Below are 24,351 nucleotides of genomic sequence, written 5' to 3' on the forward strand. Positions count from 1 at the left end.
ACTCACATGAAATTCAACAATGAATAGTTGATGGCGTCCCCGATGAACATGGTTATCGCACAACAAGCAACTTAATAAGAGATAAAGTGCATAATTACATATTCAATACCACAATAGTTTTTAAGCTATTTGTCCCATGAGTTATATATTGCAAAGGTGATGATGGAATTTTAAAGGTAGCACTCAAGCAATTTACTTTGGAATGGCGGAAAATACCATGTAGTAGGTAGGTATGGTGGACACAAATGGCATAGTGGTTGGCTCAAGTATTTTGGATGCATGAGAAGTATTCCCTCTCGATACAAGGTTTAGGCTAGCAAGGCTTATTTGAAACAAACACAAGGATGAACCGGTGCAGCAAAACTCACATAAAAGACATATTGTAAACATTATAAGACTCTACACCGTCTTCCTTGTTGTTCAAACTCAATACTAGAAATTATCTAGACCTTAGAGAAACCAAATATGCAAACCAAATTATAGCATGCTCTATGTATTTCTTCATTAATGGGTGCAAAGCATATGATGCAAGAGCTTAATCATGAGCACAACAATTGCCAAGTATCACATTACCCAAGACATTTATAGCAATTACTACATGTATCATTTTCCAATTCCAACCATATAACAATTTAACGAAGAAGAAACTTCGCCATGAATACTATGAGTAGAAGCTAAGGACATACTTGTCCATATGCTACAGCGAAGCGTGTCTCTCTCCCACAAAGTGAATGCTAGGATCCATTTTATTCAAACAAAACAAAAAACAAAAACAAACCGACGCTCCAAGCAAAGCACATAAGATGTGATGGAATAAAAATATAGTTTCAGGGGAGGAACCTGATAATGTTGTCGATGAAGAAGGGGATGCCTTGGGCATCCCCAAGCTTAGACGCTTGAGTCTTCTTGATATATGCAGGGGTGAACCACCGGGGCATCCCCAAGCTTAGAGCTTTCACTCTCCTTGATCATATTGCATCATACTCCTCTCTTGATCCTTGAAAACTTCCTCCACACCAAACTCGAAACAACTCATTAGAGGGTTAGTGCACAATAAAAATTAACATATTCAGAGGTGACACAATCATTCTTAACACTTCTGGACATTGCATAATGCTACTGGACATTAGTGGATCAAAGAAATTCATCCAACATAGCAAAAGAGGCAATGCGAAATAAAAGGCAGAATCTGTCAAAACAGAACAGTTCGTATTGACGAATTTTAAAATGGCACCAGACTTGCTCAAATGAAAATGCCCAAATTGAATGAAAGTTGCGTACATATCTGAGGATCACTCACGTAAATTGGCATAATTTTCTGAGTTACCTACAGGGGATTTTGCCCAGATTCGTGACAGCAAAGAAATCTGTTTCTGCGCAGTAATCCAAATCTAGTACTTACTTTTCTATCAACGGCTTAACTTGGCACAACAAAACACAAAACTAAGATAAGGAGAGGTTGCTACAGTAGTAAACAACTTCCAAGACACAAAATAAAAACAAAGTACTGTAGGTAAAAACATGGGTTGTCTCCCATAAGCGCTTTTCTTTAACGCCTTTCAGCTAGGCGTAGAAAGTGTGTATCAAGTATTATCAAGAGATGGTGCATCGTTATTATGAGCTCCCCCATCCGTAGTGGCACTAAGAGCTTTGTCAATTTTAGGCCTATAATAATACTTCTTTGGTTTAGGCACTTTAGAGACATACATAAACTTTTGCTCCTTACCCACATAAGCTTTCTCCTTATATTTAAGAGAAGAAAATGTTGAACCCAAGGTTCCCATAGCTTTTTCAAGTTCATCAATCCTATTGCTTTGATCATCATGGATAACACAAGTTCCTAGGACACTAATTCTTTCATCAATTTCTCCTAAGGATTTATCAAGTTCATCAGTTTTATCAAATAATATTTCCAATTTAGTTTCAATACTTGGGAAATTTTTCTCTATGGTTTCCAATTTTTTCATAACATCTTCAAGAGAGATTTTAGTTTTAACTTCATCAACAGGAGGTGTTCCAAATAGACTCTCAATAATGCAACTAGCTTCTAATGCAGGAGTACTTAGGAAATTACCTTGTGCGAGACTATCAAGAACATACCTATTCCAGCTAGAGATACCAACATAAAAATTCCTGAGTAAGATAGTGGTGGAGTGTTTCTTAGTGCACCTATTATGGGCATCACTAATTCTATACCAAGCATCTCTTAAACATTCTCCCCCTTGTTGCTTAAACGTACGAACTTCAACTTCAGGATTACTCATCTTAGTAGTAGTAAATAAAGCAAACTAGATAAAGTAAATGCAAGTAAACTAATTTTTTGTGTTTTTGATATAGCAAACAAGATAGTAAATAAAGTAAAACTAGCAACTAATTTTTTTGTATTTTGATTTAGTGCAGCAAACAAAGTAGTAAATAAAACTAAGCAAGACAAAAACAAAGTAAAGAGATTGAGAAGTGGAGACTCCCCTTGCAGCGTGTCTTGATCTCCCCGGCAACGGCGCCAGAAAATATGCTTGATGGCGTGTAACTCACACGTTCGTTGGGAACCCCAAGAGGAAGGTATGATGCGCACAGCGGCAAGTTTTCCCTCGAAAGAAACCAAGGTTTATCGAACCAGGAGGAGCCAAGAAGCACGTTGAAGGTTGATGGCGGCGGGATGTAGTGCGGCGCAACACCAGGGATTCCGGCGCCAACGTGGAACCTGCACAACACAACCAAAGTACTTTGCCCCAACGAAACAGTGAGGTTGTCAATCTCACCGGCTTGCTGTAACAAAGGATTAACCGTATTGTGTGAAAGATGATTGTTTGCAGAAAACAGTAGAACAAGTATTGCAGTAGATTGTATTTCAGTATAGAGAATTGGACCGGGGTCCACGAGTTCACTAGAGGTGTCTCTCCCATAAGATAAACAGCATGTTGGGTGAACAAATTACAGTTGGGCAATTGACAAATAAAGAGAGCATGACAATGCACGTACATATCATGATGAGTATAGTGAGATTTAATTGGGCATTACGACAAAGTACATAGACCGCCATCCAACTGCATCTATGCCTAAAAAGTCCACCTTCGAGTTATCATCCGAACCCCCTCCGGTATTAAGTTGCAAAGCAACGGACAATTGCATTAAGTATGGTGCGTAATGTAATCAACAACTACATCCTTAGACATAGCATCAATGTTTTATCCCTAGTGGCAACAGCACAACACAACCTTAGAACTTTACGTCACTTGTCCCAGTGTCAATGCGAGCATGAACCCACTATCGAGCATAAATACTCCCTCTTGGAGTTACAAGCATCTACTTGGCCGAGCATCTACTAGTAACGGAGAGCATGCAAGATCATAAACAACACATAGATATAACTTTGATAATCAACATAACAAGTATTCTCTATTCATCGGATCCCAACAAACGCAACATATAGGATTACGGATAGATGATCTTGATCATGTTAGGCAGCTCACAAGATCCGACAATGATAGCACAATGGGGAGAAGACAACCATCTAGCTACTGCTATGGACCCATAGTCCGGGGGTAGACTACTCACACATCACACCGGAGGCGACCATGGCGGCGTAGAGTCCTCCGGGAGATGATTCCCCTCTCCCGGCGGGGTGCCGGAGGGCGATCTCCTGGATCCCCCGAGATGGGATCGGCGGCGGCGGCGTCTCAGTAAGGTTTTCCGTATCGTGGCTCTCGGTACTGGGGGTTTCGTCACGGAGGCTATTTGTAGGCGGAAGGGCAGGTCAGGATGGGGCACGGGGGGCCCACACCCTAGGTCGGCGCGACCAGGGCTTGGGCCGCGCCGCCCTATGGTGTCGCCACCTCGTGGCCCCACTTCGTCTCCTCTTCGGACTTCTGGAAGCTTCGTGGCAAAATAGGACCCTGGGCGTTGATTTCGTCCAATTCCGAGAATATTTCGTTACTAGGATTTCGAAACCAAAAACAGCGAGAAAACGACAGCGGCACTTCGGCATCTTGTTAATAGGTTAGTTCCGGAAAATGCACGAATATGACATAAAGTGTGCATAAAACATGTAGATAACATCAATAATGTGGCATGGAACATAAGAAATTATCGATACGTTGGAGACGTATCAAGCTTCGCTAAAGCTATGCGGGAGATATGGAGGAGAGGGGGCGGCTAGGGTTTGGGAGGGGGTGGCCGGCCTCAAGGGGGTGCGGCCAACTTGTGGCTTTGTTGTGGCCGGCCCCCTCCCCTATGCCCCTCATTATATAGGTGGATCCCCAAGTGTTGGTATCCAAGTCTTCGAATAAGACCCGAACCAAAAACCTTCCATATGAGGGGGAAACCTAGCCAAGCTAGGACTCCCACTAGAGGTGGGAGTTCCACCTCCCATATGGGGGGGTGGCCGGCCCCCTAAGGGGAGTCCACTTGGGACTCCTCCCCCACTAGGGTTGGCCGGCCATGGAGGTGGAGTCCCATGTGGACTCCACCTTCCTTGGTGGTTTCTTCCGGACTTTTCTAGAACCTTCTAGAACCTTCCATAGAACCTTCCGCGACATTTTAATTCACATAAAATGACATCCTATATATGAATCTTATTCTCCGGACCATTCCGGAACTCCTCGTGATGTCCGGGATCTCATCCGGGACTCCGAACAAATATTCGAACTCCATTCCATATTCAAGTTCTACCATTTCAACATCCAACTTTAAGTGTGTCACCCTACGGTTCGTGAACTATGCGGACATGGTTGAGTACTCACTCCGACCAATAACCAATAGCGAGATCCGGAGATCCATAATGGCTCCCACATATTCAACGATGACTTTAGTGATCGAATGAACCATTCACATACGATACCAATTCCCTTTGTCTCGCGATATTTTACTTGTCCGAGGTTTGATCTTCGGTATCACTCTATACCTTGTTCAACCTCGTCTCCGACAAGTACTCTTTACTCGTACCGTGGTATGTGGTCTCTTATGAAATCATTCATATGCTTGCAAGACATTAGACGACATTCCACCGAGAGGGCCCGGAGTATATCTATCCGTCATCGGGATGGACAAATCCCACTGTTGATCCATATGCCTCAACTCATACTTTCCGGATACTTAATCCCACCTTTATAGCCACCCATTTACGCAGTGGCGTTTGGTGTAATCAAAGTACCTTTCCGGTATAAGTGATTTACATGATCTCATGGTCATAAGGACTAGGTAACTATGTATCGAAAGCTTATAGCAAATAACTTAATGACGAGATCTTATGCTACGCTTAATTGGGTGTGTCCATTACATCATTCATACAATGATATAACCTTGTTATTAATAACATCCAATGTTCATGATTATGAAACTAATCATCCATTAATCAACAAGCTAGTTTAAGAGGCATACTAGGGACTTCTTTGTTGTCTTATATATCACACATGTACTAATGTTTCGGTTAATACAATTATAGCATGATATATAAACATTTATCATAAACATAAAGATATAAATAATAACCACTTTATTATTGCCTCTAGGGCATATCTCCTTCACTTCAAACCCTTGAGGTGTCTCAAAATGAAATATTTGCTAAACTCACTAAAGAAAGAGACCATGCTAAAGCTAAGTTAAAATTGCTTAAAAATGAAAAGTTCAAAGTTGTTGTTGGTCATGATAAACTTGTTAAGGATCTAGATGATCTAGACAAGGCCCACAAGGCCTTGGAGAGCGAACACTCTATCCTCACCAAGTCATATGAGCAACTACAAGCTTCATATTTAAAAGAGCATGCTATGTTACCCTCTCTTCTTGATATGTCTTGTGATGATGGTTGTGCTACTAACTCTACTTCTTGTGAAGCATCTATCTTGAAGGAGAATGTTGAGCTAAGGGCTCAACTTGATTTGCTAACTTGCAATTGTGGGAAATTGGAAGAAAATAATGGAAAGCTTTCTAGCTCCCATGAGGATCTTCTAGCCTCTCATGATAGGCTAAAGTTAGCTCATGAGGCTATCATATCTAAGGCAACACCTTGTGAGCCTCATGTGGATACTAGCACTACTACTCAAAATGCTATATTGCCATGTGCTAGTCCTTGTAATTCATCCACTCATAGTATTGCTAAATCTTGTGATGAATTATCTTCCTTGCCTTGTTGCTCTAACGATGAAGGTTCTACTTCCTCTAGTACTTCCTCTACTCCAACAACAAGAACAAGTCCAAGAGCAACAAGATTAAGAAGGGCCAATTACAAGTCAAAGACCCGGCGAAGATTGTTTGCTTCAAGTGCAAAATTGAAGGGCATCATGTTAGATCTTGTCCTTTGAAGAAGAAGCAAAAAGGGAAGCGGCCTCAAGCTCAAACTCATATTCAACCTCAAGTTGAAGAAATGCCACTTCTCAAGAAGATACAAGCCAATGCTCCCATTGTGGAGAAATCTAGTGAGAAGAAGGAGAAGAAAAGAACTTGCTACATATGCCGTGAGAAGGGCCACATCTCCTCCTTGTGCACTATTGGTACCTCATCCAACTCTATCACCATTGATGATGTTTATTCTCTTCGTAAGGATGAGGGTGGCAATGTGTTTGCCAAATATGTTGGTGCTCAAAGTGGTGTCAAGAAAAGAACCATTTGGGTTGCCAAGCCTATTGTGACTAACCTCTTAGGACCCAACTTAGTTGGGGACCAACAATCCAAAATTTGATCAATAGGTGCTTGTTGGAGGGCATTGGAGACTTGGCTACATCATGAAGAATTAAGGGATCTTCATCATTTATATTATCTCAAGCCAAGTCTTTTGGTTATCTTACTTCTATCATATACCCAATGTTCCTTCTTGCGGTAACATGTGCTCAACTCATTTATATTGAAAGTTACTCGCCCCTTTGCATGTGTTAGTTTTGTTCCTAACATGTGTTTGTATATGTTGTGCATCCTACTTGTTTTTCTTGAGAAATCAAGTCTATGTATGTTAGGTTGCACACCATGTATTTGTGCTTGTGTTGGAGCCTCTTTGCATCTTGTTGTATCTTATATGGCTCTTATGAGAGATTAATGGACTATAACATTTTGGGGGAGTGATATGCCTTTAGGAATTTCACAATCCTAACAATGTGTGTACATGAGGAATATCACTTAGAATTGATATTGCAAGATTATCTAGTCTCTATGTGGTATGTCATCTTCATGAGAAATTCAAATTCTAATGTTCATTAATATCTCTAGTTGGATCTTATTTGCCTCTTGTGAAAATAAATTCCTTATCACATTATGGGGGAGTAATAAGCTTTGTGCATATTACAAGCCTAGGAAATGTGAACATTTGAGGTTGTGTCACATAGAATTGATATTGTAAATTATCTCTCATATGTGACATGTTTTCTCAAACAAGTTCCAATTTGCTTAAATGGCTTCATTGCTAATATCTTTGTGGATCTTATTTGTGAAAGTGGTCCTTAGCATGGTTTTTCACAATGTTTCTCTCAATACATTTTTGGAAAACCATATGCTTCAAGTCATACTATTAATTGCTTTGCATGTTGGTATGAATACTATTAATTGCTTTGCATGTTGGTATGAATACTATTAATTGCTTTGCATGTTGGTATGAATACTATTAATTGCTTTGCATGTTGGTATGAATACTATTAATTGCTTTGCATGATGGTATGACTAATTGAAGCTATCAAGAAACTCTCTTTGCATGATGGTTAACTCTTATCTTTTACCATATGCTTTATTTGGTGTAGATATGATCTTACATATACTTACAAACTACCACCGGAAATATTTCCTAATACCTTGTGTCCTAGGACAATTGGCAATCTATTATGAGGTAGAAATTTATTGATCATATTTACATTGGCTCTTGTGTTTAAATTGTCTTATTTATTGCCATGAATGTGTTGTGCTTTTACTCCCATGTGTCTTCCTTGCATCTTATAGATCTAATTTGTCTATTCAAACTTTCTTAGCATTTTACTAGATATAGGTAGCGTGATGATCCTAATTTTGTGCATTTTGTATTCATATGAAAATCCCTAGATAATGCACCAATATTGGGGGAGCTCTTCTATATTTATTAGAATGCTTAACATCTCTTGATCATTATCAAAAATTTGGTTTTGGGAGACATAAAATTTTCTTTTTGGTACGTTGTGCCATCATAAAAAGTGTCGAGGGTTTGGTTTATTTGTTGGAACCTTGCTCTCTTGGGAGTTGGTTATCTCATTCCTTTGTGTTTAGGTTTAATTAGCTTCTTATAATGAGATAAGTCCTTGAAGTCAATCTTGTGTTGATTTGATTCTTTGACATAATTTGGACAACCATTGTCTCTTGGTTTATTTGGTGTTTTTGTCCAAATTGTATCTTCCTTTGGTTCTTGAAAGTATTGTGCATGCATATTTAATATATGTATATCTTATGGCATGTGTCACTTTCTTTGATCCAATATATAGGGTAAACTCCATCAAATCCTAATTTGGCTAAGATGTGCATGAAATTCAATTTCATATCTATATGCACATAGAATTGTGGAGTTTGTCCTATATGTTGTAGTGTGTCTAACTACTTTGAACCCAATTAGTTTGGGGACCTTTTTGTACTTACCTTTGTGGTAGGTACAATGGATATGCATTGGATGCTTGTCTCACTCTTGGGGAGAAGTGGTGACTCAATGGAAACTTGAGGCAAGCTAGGATGGTCAACGAACACATATCTACTACATCCTCACCAATGCTATCTCGGTAACAAGTATCTTCTCATGCATATTTTTCTAGCATCCAACCATGTGGTTGCATCTTGGCATGAATCTCTTGATTTGCAAATGTTGTGCTTCTTGCTAAAATCTTAACGAAACCTCTTTATTGCGAATGTGAGTAGTTTGAGATGAGCACATATGTTGGGAAGTATATAAAATCATGATCATGATTCACCCATCCCATCTATGCCTATCTAGCAATTTTATTGCATATCAATTCCTCAAGCCTCTCACATGTGCAATATCGATGAAAGTGCAAATTGAGTTATTTCTTTTAGTATCCCCGTTTGTGATACTTGTTGCCTTTCTCAAATGCATCCCAACTATCTTCTATCCCTTGTTGATATTTGTGATGTATTTTAGTTGTTTGTGGTTGAAGTTCATGAATGTACAATAAGATAAAATTGAGCCTTTGGCCATGTTATTAAGCAGAAATTCTTATTGGTATATTGCATGACTTTGTCTTGGATATCATGCTATATTTCTTGTGTATCTATTTTGTGTGTGCATGTTTCTTTGTGGATAAATATCTTTGTGATATTGCTCACTTAGAGAAACTTATACACATAAGAGATGATACATCTCCATTCGATATCTTATTTATTTGTTGCGTGTTGATTGGTCATGCTAAGCAATATAATTCATTAAAGACTATGATGATGCTTTTTGCTCATCCTTGTAATAGCCTTATAATATGCTTTATCATGCCTTTCACATATCCTCTTGGTTGAGCCTTTTATTATGGTGCCTCTTACTTGTTGCTCAACCATTTGTTTGTTGCAAGTGGTAAGCTTAATTTTCTATCTATGATCTATTGCAAATGTTTGTGTTTTAAATGGTAATGAGGGAGTGAGGATTCCATGTTATTCATATTGTATTCAAATGCAACATTTTATTTTATGCATGTACCTTGGGGACCTTCCTCATTTGATTTAGAACACTATCTTGTGGTGATCATTAGAGTTTGATTCACTTGGTATCTTTTGTTTTTGAATGATATCATGGGAGTGATGATTCCATGTTTGTGCACTTTATACTCCAATGCAAATTGTCTAGTTTTGTGCACAAACCTTGGGAGCTTCCTCATATTATTTAGAGCAATCTTCTTGATCTTATCATAATATCTATCTTTCTTTTGGTATCTTCCTTGTGGTTCATTTGGTTGCTTGCTTCATTTGTTGAAGCTTCTTGACTTTGTTATCTTTTTGCAATCTTTGATCCTATCTATAGTGTGATTCCTTCCGAATATTCGTCATTGGATATGTGCATTTGATTCCACTCAAATTATGAGAAATGCACACGCTATGGAGGAACTCTCACTATATTGGCCTTCTAAATTTTTCACCCATTTCGGCAATTGGTGCCAATGGGGGAGAAGTTTGGAGGGTTTAAGGAATTTGGTTATGTCTTTGCTTTGTGCTTAAGCATGTGCCTTTATTGCATTGCATCTTGTTGCTTTGCATAGTTGAATATTTAGAGGAAACTCCACTAGGCTTTGAATGCCAATATATGCAATGAAAGTCAAGATCATTCACACATGCATATATTATGGGGGAGTTTGCTCTATATATTCAACTTATTTGTTAATTAAATTCCTTATATAAACCCTCTCAAAGAGATTGTCATCAATTACCAAAATGGGGGAGATTGAAAGTGCATGGAGCCCCCATGTGTGGTTTTGGTAATTAATGACAATCCCTATGGACTAATGTTTGCATTGAGTTATATTTGTAGGAGTTGTCCATAGGCAATTCTTGAACCATTTGTTGGCTTCAAGGTTGCAATAAGAAGAAATTGATGAAGGATATCAAGTGTCAAGTATGTCTTGAAGATGAAGATGTAGTGAGCCCTCATGTTACTTCAAGACATCAATATGATGAAGAATGAAGAATGAAGTGCAAGTTCAAGATGAGCCAACTTGAAGAGTTCATAAGCTTGAAGCTTGCCATGGAGAAATGAAGTGCAAGTTCAAGATGAGCCATCTCGAAGAGATCCTTTGCTTGAGTCTTGCCATCCATATGGTGATCATGGATATGTGAAGATGCGCCGAAGAAGAAGCTCTCCCATGGTGGATTATGGGGGAGCAATCCACATGGTGGTCATGGTTATGTGAAGATGCGCCGAAGAAGAAGCTCTCCCATGGTGGATTATGGGGGAGCAATCCACAAGACTTCGTCAAGCAAGCACAAGCAAGAAAGGTGTTCCATCTTGTTGAGGTCAAGATCTTCGTCATCGAGCTCAAGTGGAATGCGCAAGTATAAGGTTTGCTCTTGATAGGGTTTCTTTCTCACCGGTCTCATAGTGTAGTTGGAGACCGGTTTATAGTTTAGTTGCCGTACTATCAAGAGGGCTCTCGAGTGAGTAACTCGATCGTATCGTTCGGAGAGAGCTCAAACCTTTGCATCCTTGCATCATCTTTCTTGGTTGTTATTTGGACCTTATCCATGTGATGTTTTAGAGCTTGTGCTTATTCTCATGACAAGCTCTAGTTCATCGAAAACGGATTTCGCATAGATCACTTGTTGCGTTTTCGAGTTTGGTTCATCATCTTACTTGGTTTTATTTGGATATTATCCATGTGATGTTTTAGAGCTTGTGCTTATTCTCATGACAAGCTCTAGTTCATTGAGAATGGTTTTTCCATGGGCAACTTGTTGCATTTTCAAGATTGGAGGTTTTACCGGTATGTCTTTTTGAGATAGGTCAAACCTTTCATCATTTGTTTCTATCCTCCTTTGCTGGACTATGATGTTTCTATGCATATTGTTGTAGAGCTCATTGTTGTGATTTCAACGAGCCCAAGATCATCGAAATCGGAGTCCGGATGCAAAAGTTATGCCCGTTTTAGTTTTGGTGTTTCGCAGTTTGCTTAGGCCGGATATTTCGGAAATATCCGGGCCGGATTATCCGGGCCGGATATTTCGGAAATATCCGCCCCTCGAAATCGGCTAAGGACCTCAGGAATTGCTGCTCAGTATAGGGGCCGGACATTTGCCCGGATTTTGACCAGGTTTTGTCCCAGAGGCCGGATTATCCGGGGGGGCGGATTATCCGGCCCTTACTTAGGCCGGATTATCCGGCCCTGGTTTTGCCCAACGGCTCGATTTTCTTGGGGGGTATAAATAACCCCCTTCTTCCTCCTTGGGCTGTGGCTTCTCTCACTCTCTCTCTCCTCCATTGTTGAACTAGAGAAGCTTGCACTATCTCTCAATCCCTCCATGATTCTTGCCCCCATTTGAGGGAAAAGAGACAGGAGATCTAGATCTACATTTCTACCAATCAAATCCATCTCTTTGTGAGTGGAACTCTCTAGATCTTGATCTTGGTGTTCTTTGTGAATTCATTTGTTCTTCCTCTCTTATTCCCCCAATAGCTTTTGTAGCTTTGTTGGAATTTGAGAGAGAAGGACTTGAGCATCTTTGTGGTGTTCTTGCCATTGCATTTGGTGCATCGGTTTGAGTTCTCCACGGTGATTCGTGGAGGTGAAAGCAAGAAAGTTGTTACTCTTGGGTTCTTGGAACCCTAGACGGATTCTAGGCCTTTGTGGCGGTTTGTTGGGAGCCTCCAATTAAGTTGTGGATGTGTGCCCCAATCTTTGTGTAAGGCCCGGTTTCCGCCTCGAAGGAAATCCCTTAGTGGAACCGTGACCTAGGCCTTTGTGGCGAGGGTCACCGGAGATTTAGGTGAGGCGCCTTCGTGGCGTTCGGTGTGTGGTGTGAGTACCGCATCTTGGGGTGAGGCCTTTGTGGCGTTGGTGTGCATCGAGCAACCACACCTCAAGGTGAGCCTCTTGTGGCGTTCGGGAGCACTAAGCAACCGCACCTCTCCACCGGAGATTAGCACTCGCAAGAGTGTGAACTCCCGGATAAATCATCGTGTCCCGCGTGCCTCGGTTATCTCTATACCCGAGCTCTTTACTTATGCACATTACCTTGTGATAGCCATCGTGCTTGAAGTTATATATATCTTGCTATCACATACTTGCTTGTATTGCTTAGCATAAGTTGTTGGTGCACATAGGTGAACCATTGCTTAGAATAAGTTGTTGGTGCACATAGGTGAACAATAGTATATAGGCTTTGGGCTTGACAAAGTAAACGCTAGTTTTATTCCGCATTTGTTAAGCCCATCTCGTAAAAGTTTTAAATCGCCTATTCACCCCCCTCTAGGCGACATCCATGTCCTTTCAGATATTATTCATAAAAATAGAACAACCATTATTCTCAGACTTGAATGAATAACCGTCTTGCATTAAACAAGATCCAGATATAATGTTCATGCTCAACGCGGGTACAAAATAACAATTATTGAGGCTTAAAACTAATCCCGAAGGTAGATGTAGAGGAAGTGTGCCGACGAGCGATCACATCGACTTTGGATCCATTTCCAACGCGCATGGTCACTTCATCCTTTAGTAGTCTTCGTTTATTCTTTAGTTCTCGTTTCGAGTTACAAATATGAGCAACCGAACCGATATCAAATACCCGGTACTAGTACGAGAACCGAGTAAGATAAACATCTATAACATGTATATCAGATATACCTTCTTTCTTCTTCTTGACAAGGCCGCTCTTCGGATCCGCCAAATACTTGGAGCAATTACGCTTCCGAGTGTCCCTTCTCCTTGCGAGTAATAGCACTCACCATCGGGCTTAGGACCAGTCTTAGGTTTCACGGAGGCGTGGCAGCTTTCTTGCCACTCTTCTTGTTCTTGCCTTTAGACTTGCCCTGTTTCTTGAAGTCTGGTGGTCTTGTTGACCATCAACACTTGGTGCTCTTTCTTAATTTCAATCTCAGCGAGATTTTAGCATGGCGAAGAGTTCGGGTAACTCTTTGTTCATGTTCTGCATATTGTAATTCATCACAAAGTTCTTGTAACTAGGTGGCGGTGATTGAAGGACACGATTAATCCCCGATCCGTTAGGAATCACTATTCCCAAGTCACTGAGTTTCTTCGCATGTCCGGTCATGGCGAGCATGTGCTCACTAACGGAGTTGCCTTCTTCCATCATGCAGCTGAAGAAGTGTTTCGATGCTTCATAGCATTCCACGGCCGCATGAGTCTCAAAGATAGTTTTCAACTCATTGACTAACTCATGTGGATCGTGGTGCTCAAAACATTTTTGAAGATCGGCTTCCATACTGCATAAGATGGCACACTGAACTTGAGAGTACCGAGTTTTCCGAGTCGCGTAAACATTCTTTACTTCATCGGTTTCAGTTTCTGCAGGAGGGTCACCTAGCGGTGCATCAAGCACATATTGCAGATTTCCGCCATTGAGGAAGATCCTCACATGACGGAACCAGTCGGTGAAGTTGCTACCGTTGCTCTTAAGTTTTTCTTTCTCTAGGAACTGGTTAAAATTGATTGGGGACGCCATATCTACAACATATTTGCAATAGTTTAGACTAAGTTTATGACAAATTGAGTTCAAATTTTAATTTAACAAAATTAAAAACTAGGTGAACTCCCACTCAAAACAATATCCCTCGAATTGTCTTAGTGATCACACGAACCAAATCCACCACACCAAGTCCGATCATGACGAGACAAGATGTAATTTCAATGGCGAACATTCAAAGTGTTCATCATATCAATCATATGATTCATGCTCTACCTTTCGGTATCACGTGTTCCGAGACCATGTCTGTACATGCTAGGCTCGTCAAGGCCACCTTAGTATCCGCATGTGCAAAGCGGCTTGCACCCGTTGTATGCACTTGTTGATTCTATCACACCCGATCATCACGAGATGCTTCGAAACGACAAGTCTTGGCAACGGTGCTACTAAGGATGAACACTTTATTATCTTGATATTTTAGTGAGAGGGATCATCTTATAATGCTACCGTCGCGATCTAAGCAAAATAAGATGCATAAAAGGATTAACATCACATGCAGTTCATATTGATATGATATGGCCCTTTTGTCTTTGCGCCTTTGATCTTCATCTTCAAAGCACGGACATGATCTCCATCATCAACGGGCATGATCTCCATCATCATCGGCGAAGCACCAAGGTCAATGGCGCCGTCTTCATGATTGTCCTCCATGTAGCAACTATTACAACTACTTTGAAATACTACTCAACATGAAATTTAAAGACAACCATAAGGCTCCTGCCGGTTGCCACAATACAATAATGATCATCTCATACATAGTCATCATCACATTATGGCCATATCACATCACCAAACCCTGCAAAAACAAGTTAGACGTTCTCTAATTTGGTTTGCATATTTTACGTGGTTTAGGGTTTTCGAGTAAGATCCAATCTACCTACGAACATGAACCCACAACGGTGATACTAGTGTTGTCAATAGAAGAGTAAATTGAATCTTCACTATAGTAGGAGAGACAGAGACACCCGCAAAGCCACTTATGCAATACAAGTTGCATGTCGAGCGTGGAGCAAATCTCATGAACGCGGTCATGTAAAGTTAGCCCGAGCCGCTTCATCCCACTATGCCACAAAGATGCAAAATACTCAAACTAAAGATAACAAAAGCATCAACGCCCACAAAACCATTGTGTTCTACTCGTGCAACCATCTATGCATAGACACGGCTCTGATACCACTGTAGGATAACGTTGCATAGAAAACAAAAAATTTCCTACTGCGAACACGAAATCCAAACCAAGATGCAATCTAGAAGACGGTAGCAACGAGGGGATTATCGAGTCTCACCCTTGAAGAGATTCCAAAGCCTACAAGAGGAGGCTCTTGTTGCTGCGGTAGACGTTCACTTGCCGCTTGCAAAAGCGCGTAGAAGATCTTGATCACGGCGCCACGAACGGGCAGCACCTCCGTACTCGGTCACACGTTCGGTTGTTGATGAAGACGACGTCCTTCTCCCCATTCCAGCGGGCAGCGAAAGTAGTAGCTCCTCCTTGAATCCGGCAGCACGACGGCGTGGTGGCGGTGGCGATGGAGAACTCCGGCGGAGCTTCGCTAAGCGTTGCGGGAGAGGTGGAGGAGGTGGGGCGGCTAGGGTTTGGGAGAGGGGGGCGCCGGCCACTATGGGGTGCGGCCACCTTGTGGTATTTGGGTTGGCCGGCCCCCTCCCCTTGGCCCTCATTATATAGGTGGAACACCCAAGAGTTGGTCTACAAGTCTTCGAATAAGACCCCAAACAAAAACCTTCCATATGACATGAAACCTACCCAAGCTAGGACTCCCACTAGAGGTGGGATTCCCACCTTCCCTTGGGAGGGTGGCCGGCCACCTTAGGTGGAGTCCACCCGGGACTCCACCCCCTAGGGTTGGCCGGCCATGGTGGTGGAGTCCCTTCGGGACTCCGCCTTCCAAAGTGACTTTCTTCCGGACTTTTCTAGAACCTTCTAGAACCTTCCATAAATGCACCGGATCATTTTCAAACACATAAAATGACTTCCTATATATGAATCTTATTCTCCGGACCATTCCGGAACTCCTCGTGATATCCGGGATCTCATCCGGGACTCCGAACAAATATTCGAACTCCATTCCATATTCAAGTTCTACCATTTGAACATCCAACTTTAAGTGTGTCACCCTACGGTTCGCGAACTATGCGGACATGGTTGAGTACTCACTCCGACCAATAACCAATAGCGGGATCTGGAGATCCATAATGGCTCCCACATATTCAACGATGACTTAGTGATCGAATGAACCATTCACATACGATACCAATTCCCTTTGTCACGCGATATTTTACTTGTCCGAGGTTTGATCATCGGTATCACTCTATACCTTGTTCAACCTCGTCTCCTGACAAGTACTCTTTACTCGTACCGTGGTATGTGGTCTCTTATGAACTTATTCATATGCTTGCAAGACATTAGACGACATTCCACCGAGAGGGCCCCGAGTATATCTATCCGTCATCGGGATGGACAAATCCCATTCGTTGATCCATATGCCTCAACTCATACTTTCCGGATACTTAATCCCACCTTTATAACCACCCATTTATGCAAGTGGCGTTTGATGTAATCAAAGTATCTTTCCGGTATAAGTGATTTACATGATCTCATGGTCATAAGGACTAGGTAACTATGTATCGAAAGCTTATAGCAAATAACTTAATGACGTGATCTTATGCTACGCTTAATTGGGTGTGTCCATTACATCATTCATATAATGATATAACCTTGTCATTAATAACATCCAATGTTCATGATTATGAAACTAATCATCTATTAATCAACAAGCTAGTTAAGAGGCTTACTAGGGACTCATTTGTTTGTTTACATAACACACATGTATCAATGTTTCGGTTAATACAATTATAGCATGGTATATAAACATTTATCATAAACATAAAGATATGTAATAACCACTTTTATTATTGCCTCTTGGGCATATCTCTAACAGTGAACCATTCACTTGCTTGCAAGCTAATCAGACGACATTCCACCGAGAGGGCCCAGATTATATCTATCCATCATCGGGATGGACAAATCCCACTCTTGATCCATATGCCTCAACTCATACTTTCCGAATACTTAATCCCACCTTTATAACCACCCATTTACGTAGTGGCGTTTGATGTAATCAAAGTACCCTTCCAGTATAAGTGATTTACATGATCTCATGGTCGAAGGACTAGGTAACTATGTATCGGAAGCTAATAGCAAGCTGAACTTAATGACGTGATCTTATGCTACGCTTTATTTGGGTGTGTGTCCATTATATCATTCATCTAATGACATAACCTTGTTATTAATAACATCCAATGTTCATGATCACGAAACTATGATCATCTATTAATCAACAAGCTAGTTATACAAGAGGCTTACTAGGGACTCCTTGTTGTTTACATAACACACATGTATCAATGTTTCAGTTAATACAATTATAGCATGGTATGCAAACATTTATCATAAAAGCAAAGATATATTATAATAACCATTTTATTATTGCCTCTTGGGCATATCTCCAACATATGGCCCATATGTCTCGACAGTGAAATATATCATGATTTCTTCATGGGGAAGACAATTTCATGGTGGCCCTGCCTAGACTTTCTCTTATGTCCTAGGCGAGGCGTTTGTCCATCGCCTAGTGCTTAAGCGTGAGTAAGCGTCTCCTAGACGTCGCCTTTTCCAACACTGGATAATTGATGAGGAAAAGAAAATTGGCACGAAATCGAGCACTAAAAACGGAGTGCTGAGTAGGAGATACCTCATGTTCAGTATGCTACTTGCCCGCCATGTCAGTAAACCAAAGGGAACCCTATTTATGGGCTCTTTCCTCGTTATCAAGACTCCCTAGTGAATTGTAGAGTTTTTTTTGTATCTCATGGTCCAATTGTCGGAAAAATTGAAAGGGGGAGGGGCAACTGAACACTAATTTAATTGGAGGAGGCCATATAGACAATTTCTGAAAAATTTAGGGGGCAATCTACATATTATATAGGGTGTATTTCAACAAAATTTTCAGCATAAGGAGGGACATGGCCTCAACCCGCACCCCTGGCTCCGTTCCTGTCAATTTGGGTCAAAAGAATTTCACCAAAAGTTAGAGGATAAAGTTCTAGTTTTTCATTGGTTCCATTCCTTTCAACAAATTGGACAGAGCTAAAAGTTTCTTTCCCTTGTTTCTATGACAACTATGTTATATGCACATTTACTATGGATTATTCCCGTGTTCTCCTTGTTGTCATTTGTGTGCCAAAATTTTATGATATACCTAGTGGTGTATACGTTTCGGATCGGATCAAGTATTGTTATTTCCATATTCCTTACCATATTTTTCAGCGGATTCATATCGGAGCGGGTATTGGTCGGATGCGGATTATATCGGATTGCGGATATGAGGTGGATCCGGAGAGGACTTGGATCAGATCCGGATGTTTGATAAATTACACACATAAAATAAGAAATATAATTCTTTTATGTAAAAAAAGTAAGAAAAAAAGGGTGTAACACTGGACTATATCTAAAGTTGCACACTTGTTTGTACAACAAACTAACTTGCATGATGACACAACATGTATAGTTGGGTCCATAGAATAACTGCATTATCTAGGTATTTGAGGTTGTACTAATTTTATCGGATTATTCTATGTGAGAACATGCGTAAAAAGTGGCGGATTATCTGTATCCATCGGATATTAACAATACCATATCTTGGATATTCACTTGTTTTTTACCAATATCTACATACACATCCATATCCGGCGAATTTCTAAAAGTGCATACCATATCTAAAAAAACAGATGCGGACATTTACATCCCTAGATATACTGCCTCCATTTCAAAGAATAAGACGACGCATATTTTAAGATGAACTTTGACCATTAAAAATAAGTAACAAAATCTTGTTTATATTACATGCAATTAGTATCGTTGGATTTGTATTTAAAAATACTTTCTAATGATGGTGATTTCATACAAATAATGTTATATATTTGAAGCAGTTCTTGATCAAACAAAAAGCACGAAAAACGAGGGCGCCTTATTCTTTGAAAGGGAGGGAGTACCATATATGTAGAATATTAGTGTCATGAATTTATTTCATACTGTGTAATGTAGCAACTTTTTTTAGTAGTATACAATTTGTTTTTTGTTAGCAATTAATACCCCCACTAGACACATAATACAATGGAGATTGTATATCAAGCAAGTGAAAAAGAAAAGAGAATCGGCACAAAATCCAGCATTGAAGTACCCCGCTACCAAGTGGGCCATCCCTGATACCACCTCCAATACCATTGGTCCCACACGTCAGTCCCCTCTTCCTAGTGTCGACATCACCCTCACGTGCGCCAATCCCCCAACCTCAGGATGCAGGCTTCCACGGGCCCGTTTGGCCGCGCCGCGAAAAAAACGATTGGTGGCGTCATGGACCACCTTCTTTGCTTATGCGGGCCTTGCAAAGAATTAGCAGGTAGCCTGCTTGGCCCGTCTGGCCCGCACCGCTGTCTCCTCTCGTCAATGGCTGGGAAGAAGACGGGATCCACACTAAAGATCGTTGTCGCCCGCGGTCGAATCCGCCGCCCGCCACGATCTGGTCGGCCCTGCCCCGGATCCCGCCGTCCTGCCTCAGATCCCGCCAGTCCACTGTGCCGCCCCTCCTCTGGCCGGAGTCGCCGCCTACACCCCACCCGCGTCCTGCCGCATGCCGTCGTGCGGCCCTCCTCCGGCTCCAGCTGCTCGAGGATCTCGAGCTCCTCGCTGCTCCTCCACCTCCTGCCCAACTCCAACCCAAGAACGACCTCACGCGAGGAGAAGGTGCGGGGCGGCCGGCGGCGTCTGCGCGACGGATGCTCCAGGGCGTCTGCGCGACGGATGCTCCAGGACGGCAGCGGCGGCGTCTGCGCGACGGATGCTCCAGGGCGTCTGCGCGACGGATGCTCCAGGACGGCGGCGGCGGCGTCTACGCGACGGATGCTCCGTAGGCTTAGCCGTAATCAACATGTCGGAAGTCTCCTCAGGGCGTCTGCACGACGGACGCGGAAACCTGCTGGGCTCTGCAGACATTTGCACTAGCGGACGCAGAAATTTGCTTGGCCCGCATTTAGCTTGTGCGGCTGATGCAGGAAACGCGGGCAGTTCCGTGGACAAGTCCACTTTCATCCGGACCCCAACCCCACTCCACGTGCTCTTTCCCCCCTCCCTCTCACTCCCCGGTCCCACCCGCCAGCGACACGCCACCGGCGACGCGCCCACCACAGCAAAAAAATAAAGCCGCAGGCGATAATAAAGAACTAAAAAAAAAGGCCGGTGGGAAATGATAGGAAACCTATAGACGTAAAGCCGCCGCTTCGTGTCGACGCGACGCCCTCCCTCTCCCTCCCCCCGCCTAGTCTCCATTGCCCAGAGCTCCGGCGCATCTCGCCCTCGGCCCTCCCTCGCTCGCTCCGCCGCGGCTCGGTTCCCCCGATTGGACGGCGGCGCGGTGGATCGGGGGCGATCGGTTGGGATGACGGGGAAGAAGCGCAAGGCGGAGGCGGCAAGGCTGGAGGAGACGGACCGGGCCATGTACGGCGCCTTCCGCGGCGCCGCCAACTCCCTCTCGCAGCTCTACACGCTCGCCATGGGCGGACAGAAGCTCTCCTTCCAGGCCGGCGAGCGCCACGCCATGGTACGTCCGTCCGTGCGGCCGGGCCCCGCCTCCTGTCTCTCTGACGGCGTGCAGTTATTACTGACCGACCGACTGACAGACTGATTGATTGGTAGATTGATTGATTCGTGCCATCTTTCTGCTCCTCCTGCTGCTGCTGCTTCAGTTCGGATTGATTGTGTGACGTGGGGAGATTGGATTCTGTTTCGCAGAATTCGCCCAATTTTTTTTTTTTTTTTGGCTGCGGAAGGATTTCGCTTTGGGGGTGGTTAGGACTGGGTCGATGCGAAATTTTAGCGCGGACAGTTCAGAATTTTTCTGGTAGTTAGATCGTTCAGAGGCCGGCGCTTTCGCTGGATGGGCGATGAAATCGTACAAATCCTGGGCATCATTCTCATGTTCAACTGCGATTTCGGCTTCAGCTTCAGCAGTTACGTGTGGCACACAGTTCTTGGTTCTTGGGGGGTGCCTTGTCGCAGCGCGTGCTTTGACCTCGCTTGCATATTTTATCTGATGTGCAATCGTCCAATAATTGGTAGAGCACTCTGGTACTAATGCGTGCAACAGCTGTGATTAGAATTGACCATCTCCCGTATGGCGATGGAGGGTGTGCAAAGCGGAAGAGTGTAGGACCTTGCTTATGGGACAGGTTACTTCTGGACCAGTACTAAGGAGTCCTCCTTTTCTGCTTTACTTCAGCTTATGAACTGCAGTCTCACTCTCACCATTAGGTGTAGAGTGCTTTTCCAATCACGGGAGGCAAAACCTTGGATGTCCTTTTATCATTACTAAATTGTATGCTTAGCTCTGTTACTGTCTTAGTTTCCATAATATCAGAATACCGTAAAAGTTAATTGGACTCAAGTATCGTCGTGTTGTGAGCATGTTCTCAACTAATTATATGGAACACTAGACGGTACACGTTTCGGATTGTTGTTTTACAAAACTGAATTAGTGTAAAGGCAAGATGTGGTTTGGTCATTTTCTTTTAGTGTAGAAGCACTGCCACAATTGAAAACAAAGAGGTACCTGCTCAGGCTACTTATGTTTTGTAACAGGCTTGCGATACTGAAATGGTTGAACAGCTAGTTCGTCATGTTTGCTAATATTGTTTATTCATTTTACAATCATATTATTGTTTTGATGCTTTCGCATAGTCATAGACTGCTCTTGCAGTACAAAGCCAGCTAAATAGTTTCGTCAATACGGCAAATGTGGTATTTGACCAGAGTTTTCTCACCAATGTTCTGAGGTCTAAGCATATGGATGATTGCTGGTATTACAGTGCCCCTTGCAATGAATTACCCCCAGGGATGGATACCTCTGAGTAACTTAATTTTTGTTTGAGGGACTGCAAACTATCTTTTTTTGTTTCACAGATTACTTTCAAGTTATGAATAACTTATACCAACTCTGCTTGACTAGGCATGTCATATTTGTTGTGCGCACGTCGTATTTTGGCAATTTTAAGTCAGAAAGAAAGGAACAAGACAATGTGTGTGTGTGTGTGTCAAATTTACAGGCTTTCTGAATGTTGTGAACAACCATGGTGGGTAATTTGCGTTAACCCCCGCCATGGCTAGCGGTAGGCTGTAGCCTGTGTCGTGAGGTGATTAAAAGTCGGTAAAGTTTGGAGGAGAATTCTTATTTAGGATTCATGCCACTAACATATTGCTAATGCTATGTCATATCCTATTTGGTTTCTTCTCTGTTCTAACTTCTAACTGCTTTGGCCTCTAACATCTCTGCTGCGAGCTGTGCACTGCACGGCCATATGGGTGCTAGATATATTGAAGAAACCACATGCCAGAACGATTCTAGAATGACGATTTACCCCCCCCTCGAATGTTGCACCACTTAGTTGTACCAGTGCCTAGAATCCACTTGGATTGTACCTGCCTGCAAACAGCAGCAGCGTATAGTTTCCTTTGGTGAATATCACATTCCAGTTCAATTTTAAAGTTCTCCTTGTGCTGCCAGACATCTGTTTCTTTCTTCTTTCCCCTTCTGATTTTTGTTATTCATTGTCTGTTTCACTTGAGCAGGAAAAGCTGTATGAATGGATTTTGAGGCAGCATGAAAATGGATTGAGGCTGACAGTTGCTGATATAGCCTCGCACATCCAGGTAAGCAGTATTTCACTTTTTTTTTCCTTTGCTAAAGTTAGGGAACTATTTATATTTTAAACATGGACTTCAAAATATTGGATGAATTAATTTCAAGGACCATGTTCGTCCTGGTGGTTTTGCAAGCTTTTCCATCTTATTTCTTAGTGAACAATGATGCATAATGAATAAGATATTGAGATGAGCTATCATCCTTACAAACCTAACACTAATTCTATTGGATGAATTAATTTCCAGGACCATGTTTGTCCTGGTGGTTTTGAAGTTTTGCCATCTTGTTTCTTAGCGAACAATGATGCATAATGAATAAGATATTAAGATGAGCTTATCGTCCTTGCAAACCTAACACTAATTCTACGCACTGATTGCTTCCTTTTACCAGTCAGTACTTCTAGCAATAGCCTCCTAACATACAGCTACATCACTTATCCCTCTGTCATTCTAGCAGAAGACTGATAATTTACGTTTACGACCCGTATGTATGTGTAGCATGAGATTCAGTATGGAGGCGACAATCCGTTGGCCTCTCCAAGATCACAATATGCTAGCCAAAGCACTCTGGCCACTGTCCATGTACCCAACACAGGCAACCATCAACCATCTCCGAGCTTATTTGCACTAGGAAACCCAGGGTTAACTCAGTCCAAGAACTCGGCAGTCTTTTCAAACGCATTATCCAGCCCCGTCCGCCGGGGTCTGCAACCATACCATCTGGATCAGGCTGGCGATGCAGGCTACTTCGCAAACGGCTCAAACCGTGAGCCAAATCCCACTGCTTCGAACGACTCATCCATGGATATGCATTCGGACAGCCCAGCTCATGATGAATCCTCCTGAGCAGTTTGCTCCACGGAGTTGGAAAAAAACAGCACATCCAGAGATAGAACAAAGTGGAAAAAAGAACAGCCAATGCAGTGAAAGAAGAAAATTAGCTGCCAGCTGCCAGATGCCTGATGCCTGTTGTTGCCGCTCAAGTAGGACTATTTGATTTAACCCCGCCTCCATTAGCCTGCTATGCTAAGCATGTCTTATGTTTGTCACTTTTTACCGCCTGTTTCTTTGTGAAGATACTGTAACCTTCATGCATCTGTGTTCTGGGTAAAATTGTAAAACTTCGATTTATCTGTGCATATTACTGTCGGTATGTGATCAAGTGTATTATGCTGGCAAAAGGAAAACTTATTAACAGCCTCTCTTTGGTGGAGTACGCATTCTGCTGTTGCTTTGTCAAGTCGCTGTAGCGTCTCTGTATCTACTGCCACTGGCATGTGGCAAGAAGCGAGAAGCATTGAAAAGAACTGACATTGCTGTTCTCTGTCTACATGTGATGTGTCTACCATTACTAAAATTGCTGTGGACGGCTAAGATATGCTGATCTCGAAGGTGCTGATCGTGTGGAGTGTATTGCAAATTCTTCCGACGGTCTAGCTGGGCGAGGGTTG

General features: G+C 42.3%; 1 protein-coding gene across 1 annotated transcript; it reads left to right on the plus strand.

The window, feature by feature from the left end:
• Nucleotides 1–20,603: 20,603 nt before the first annotated feature.
• On the plus strand, nt 20,604–24,107 carry LOC124652891. The gene is made up of 3 exons (XM_047191938.1): nt 20,604–20,804; nt 22,829–22,909; nt 23,399–24,107. Exons 1-3 carry the CDS (start codon nt 20,643–20,645, stop codon nt 23,744–23,746), a joined length of 591 nt encoding a protein of 196 aa, XP_047047894.1. The 5' UTR covers nt 20,604–20,642; the 3' UTR covers nt 23,747–24,107.
• Nucleotides 24,108–24,351: the final 244 nt, after the last annotated feature.

Source organism: Lolium rigidum, chromosome 5 (genome assembly GCF_022539505.1).
Source record: "Lolium rigidum isolate FL_2022 chromosome 5, APGP_CSIRO_Lrig_0.1, whole genome shotgun sequence".
NCBI classification, from domain to species: Eukaryota; Viridiplantae; Streptophyta; class Magnoliopsida; order Poales; family Poaceae; genus Lolium; species Lolium rigidum.

What these genes read in the sequence shown, in the direction of transcription:
- LOC124652891 (XM_047191938.1), top strand. Translation starts at nt 20,643, where the DNA reads ATGACGGGGAAGAAGCGCAAGGCGGAGGCGGCAAGGCTGGAGGAGACG. An exon ending in CCGGCGAGCGCCACGCCATG is followed by an intron (nt 20,805 to 22,828) that starts GTACGTCCGTCC and finishes TCACTTGAGCAG; the next exon opens with GAAAAGCTGTATGAATGGAT. An exon ending in ATATAGCCTCGCACATCCAG is followed by an intron (nt 22,910 to 23,398) that starts GTAAGCAGTATT and finishes ATGTATGTGTAG; the next exon opens with CATGAGATTCAGTATGGAGG.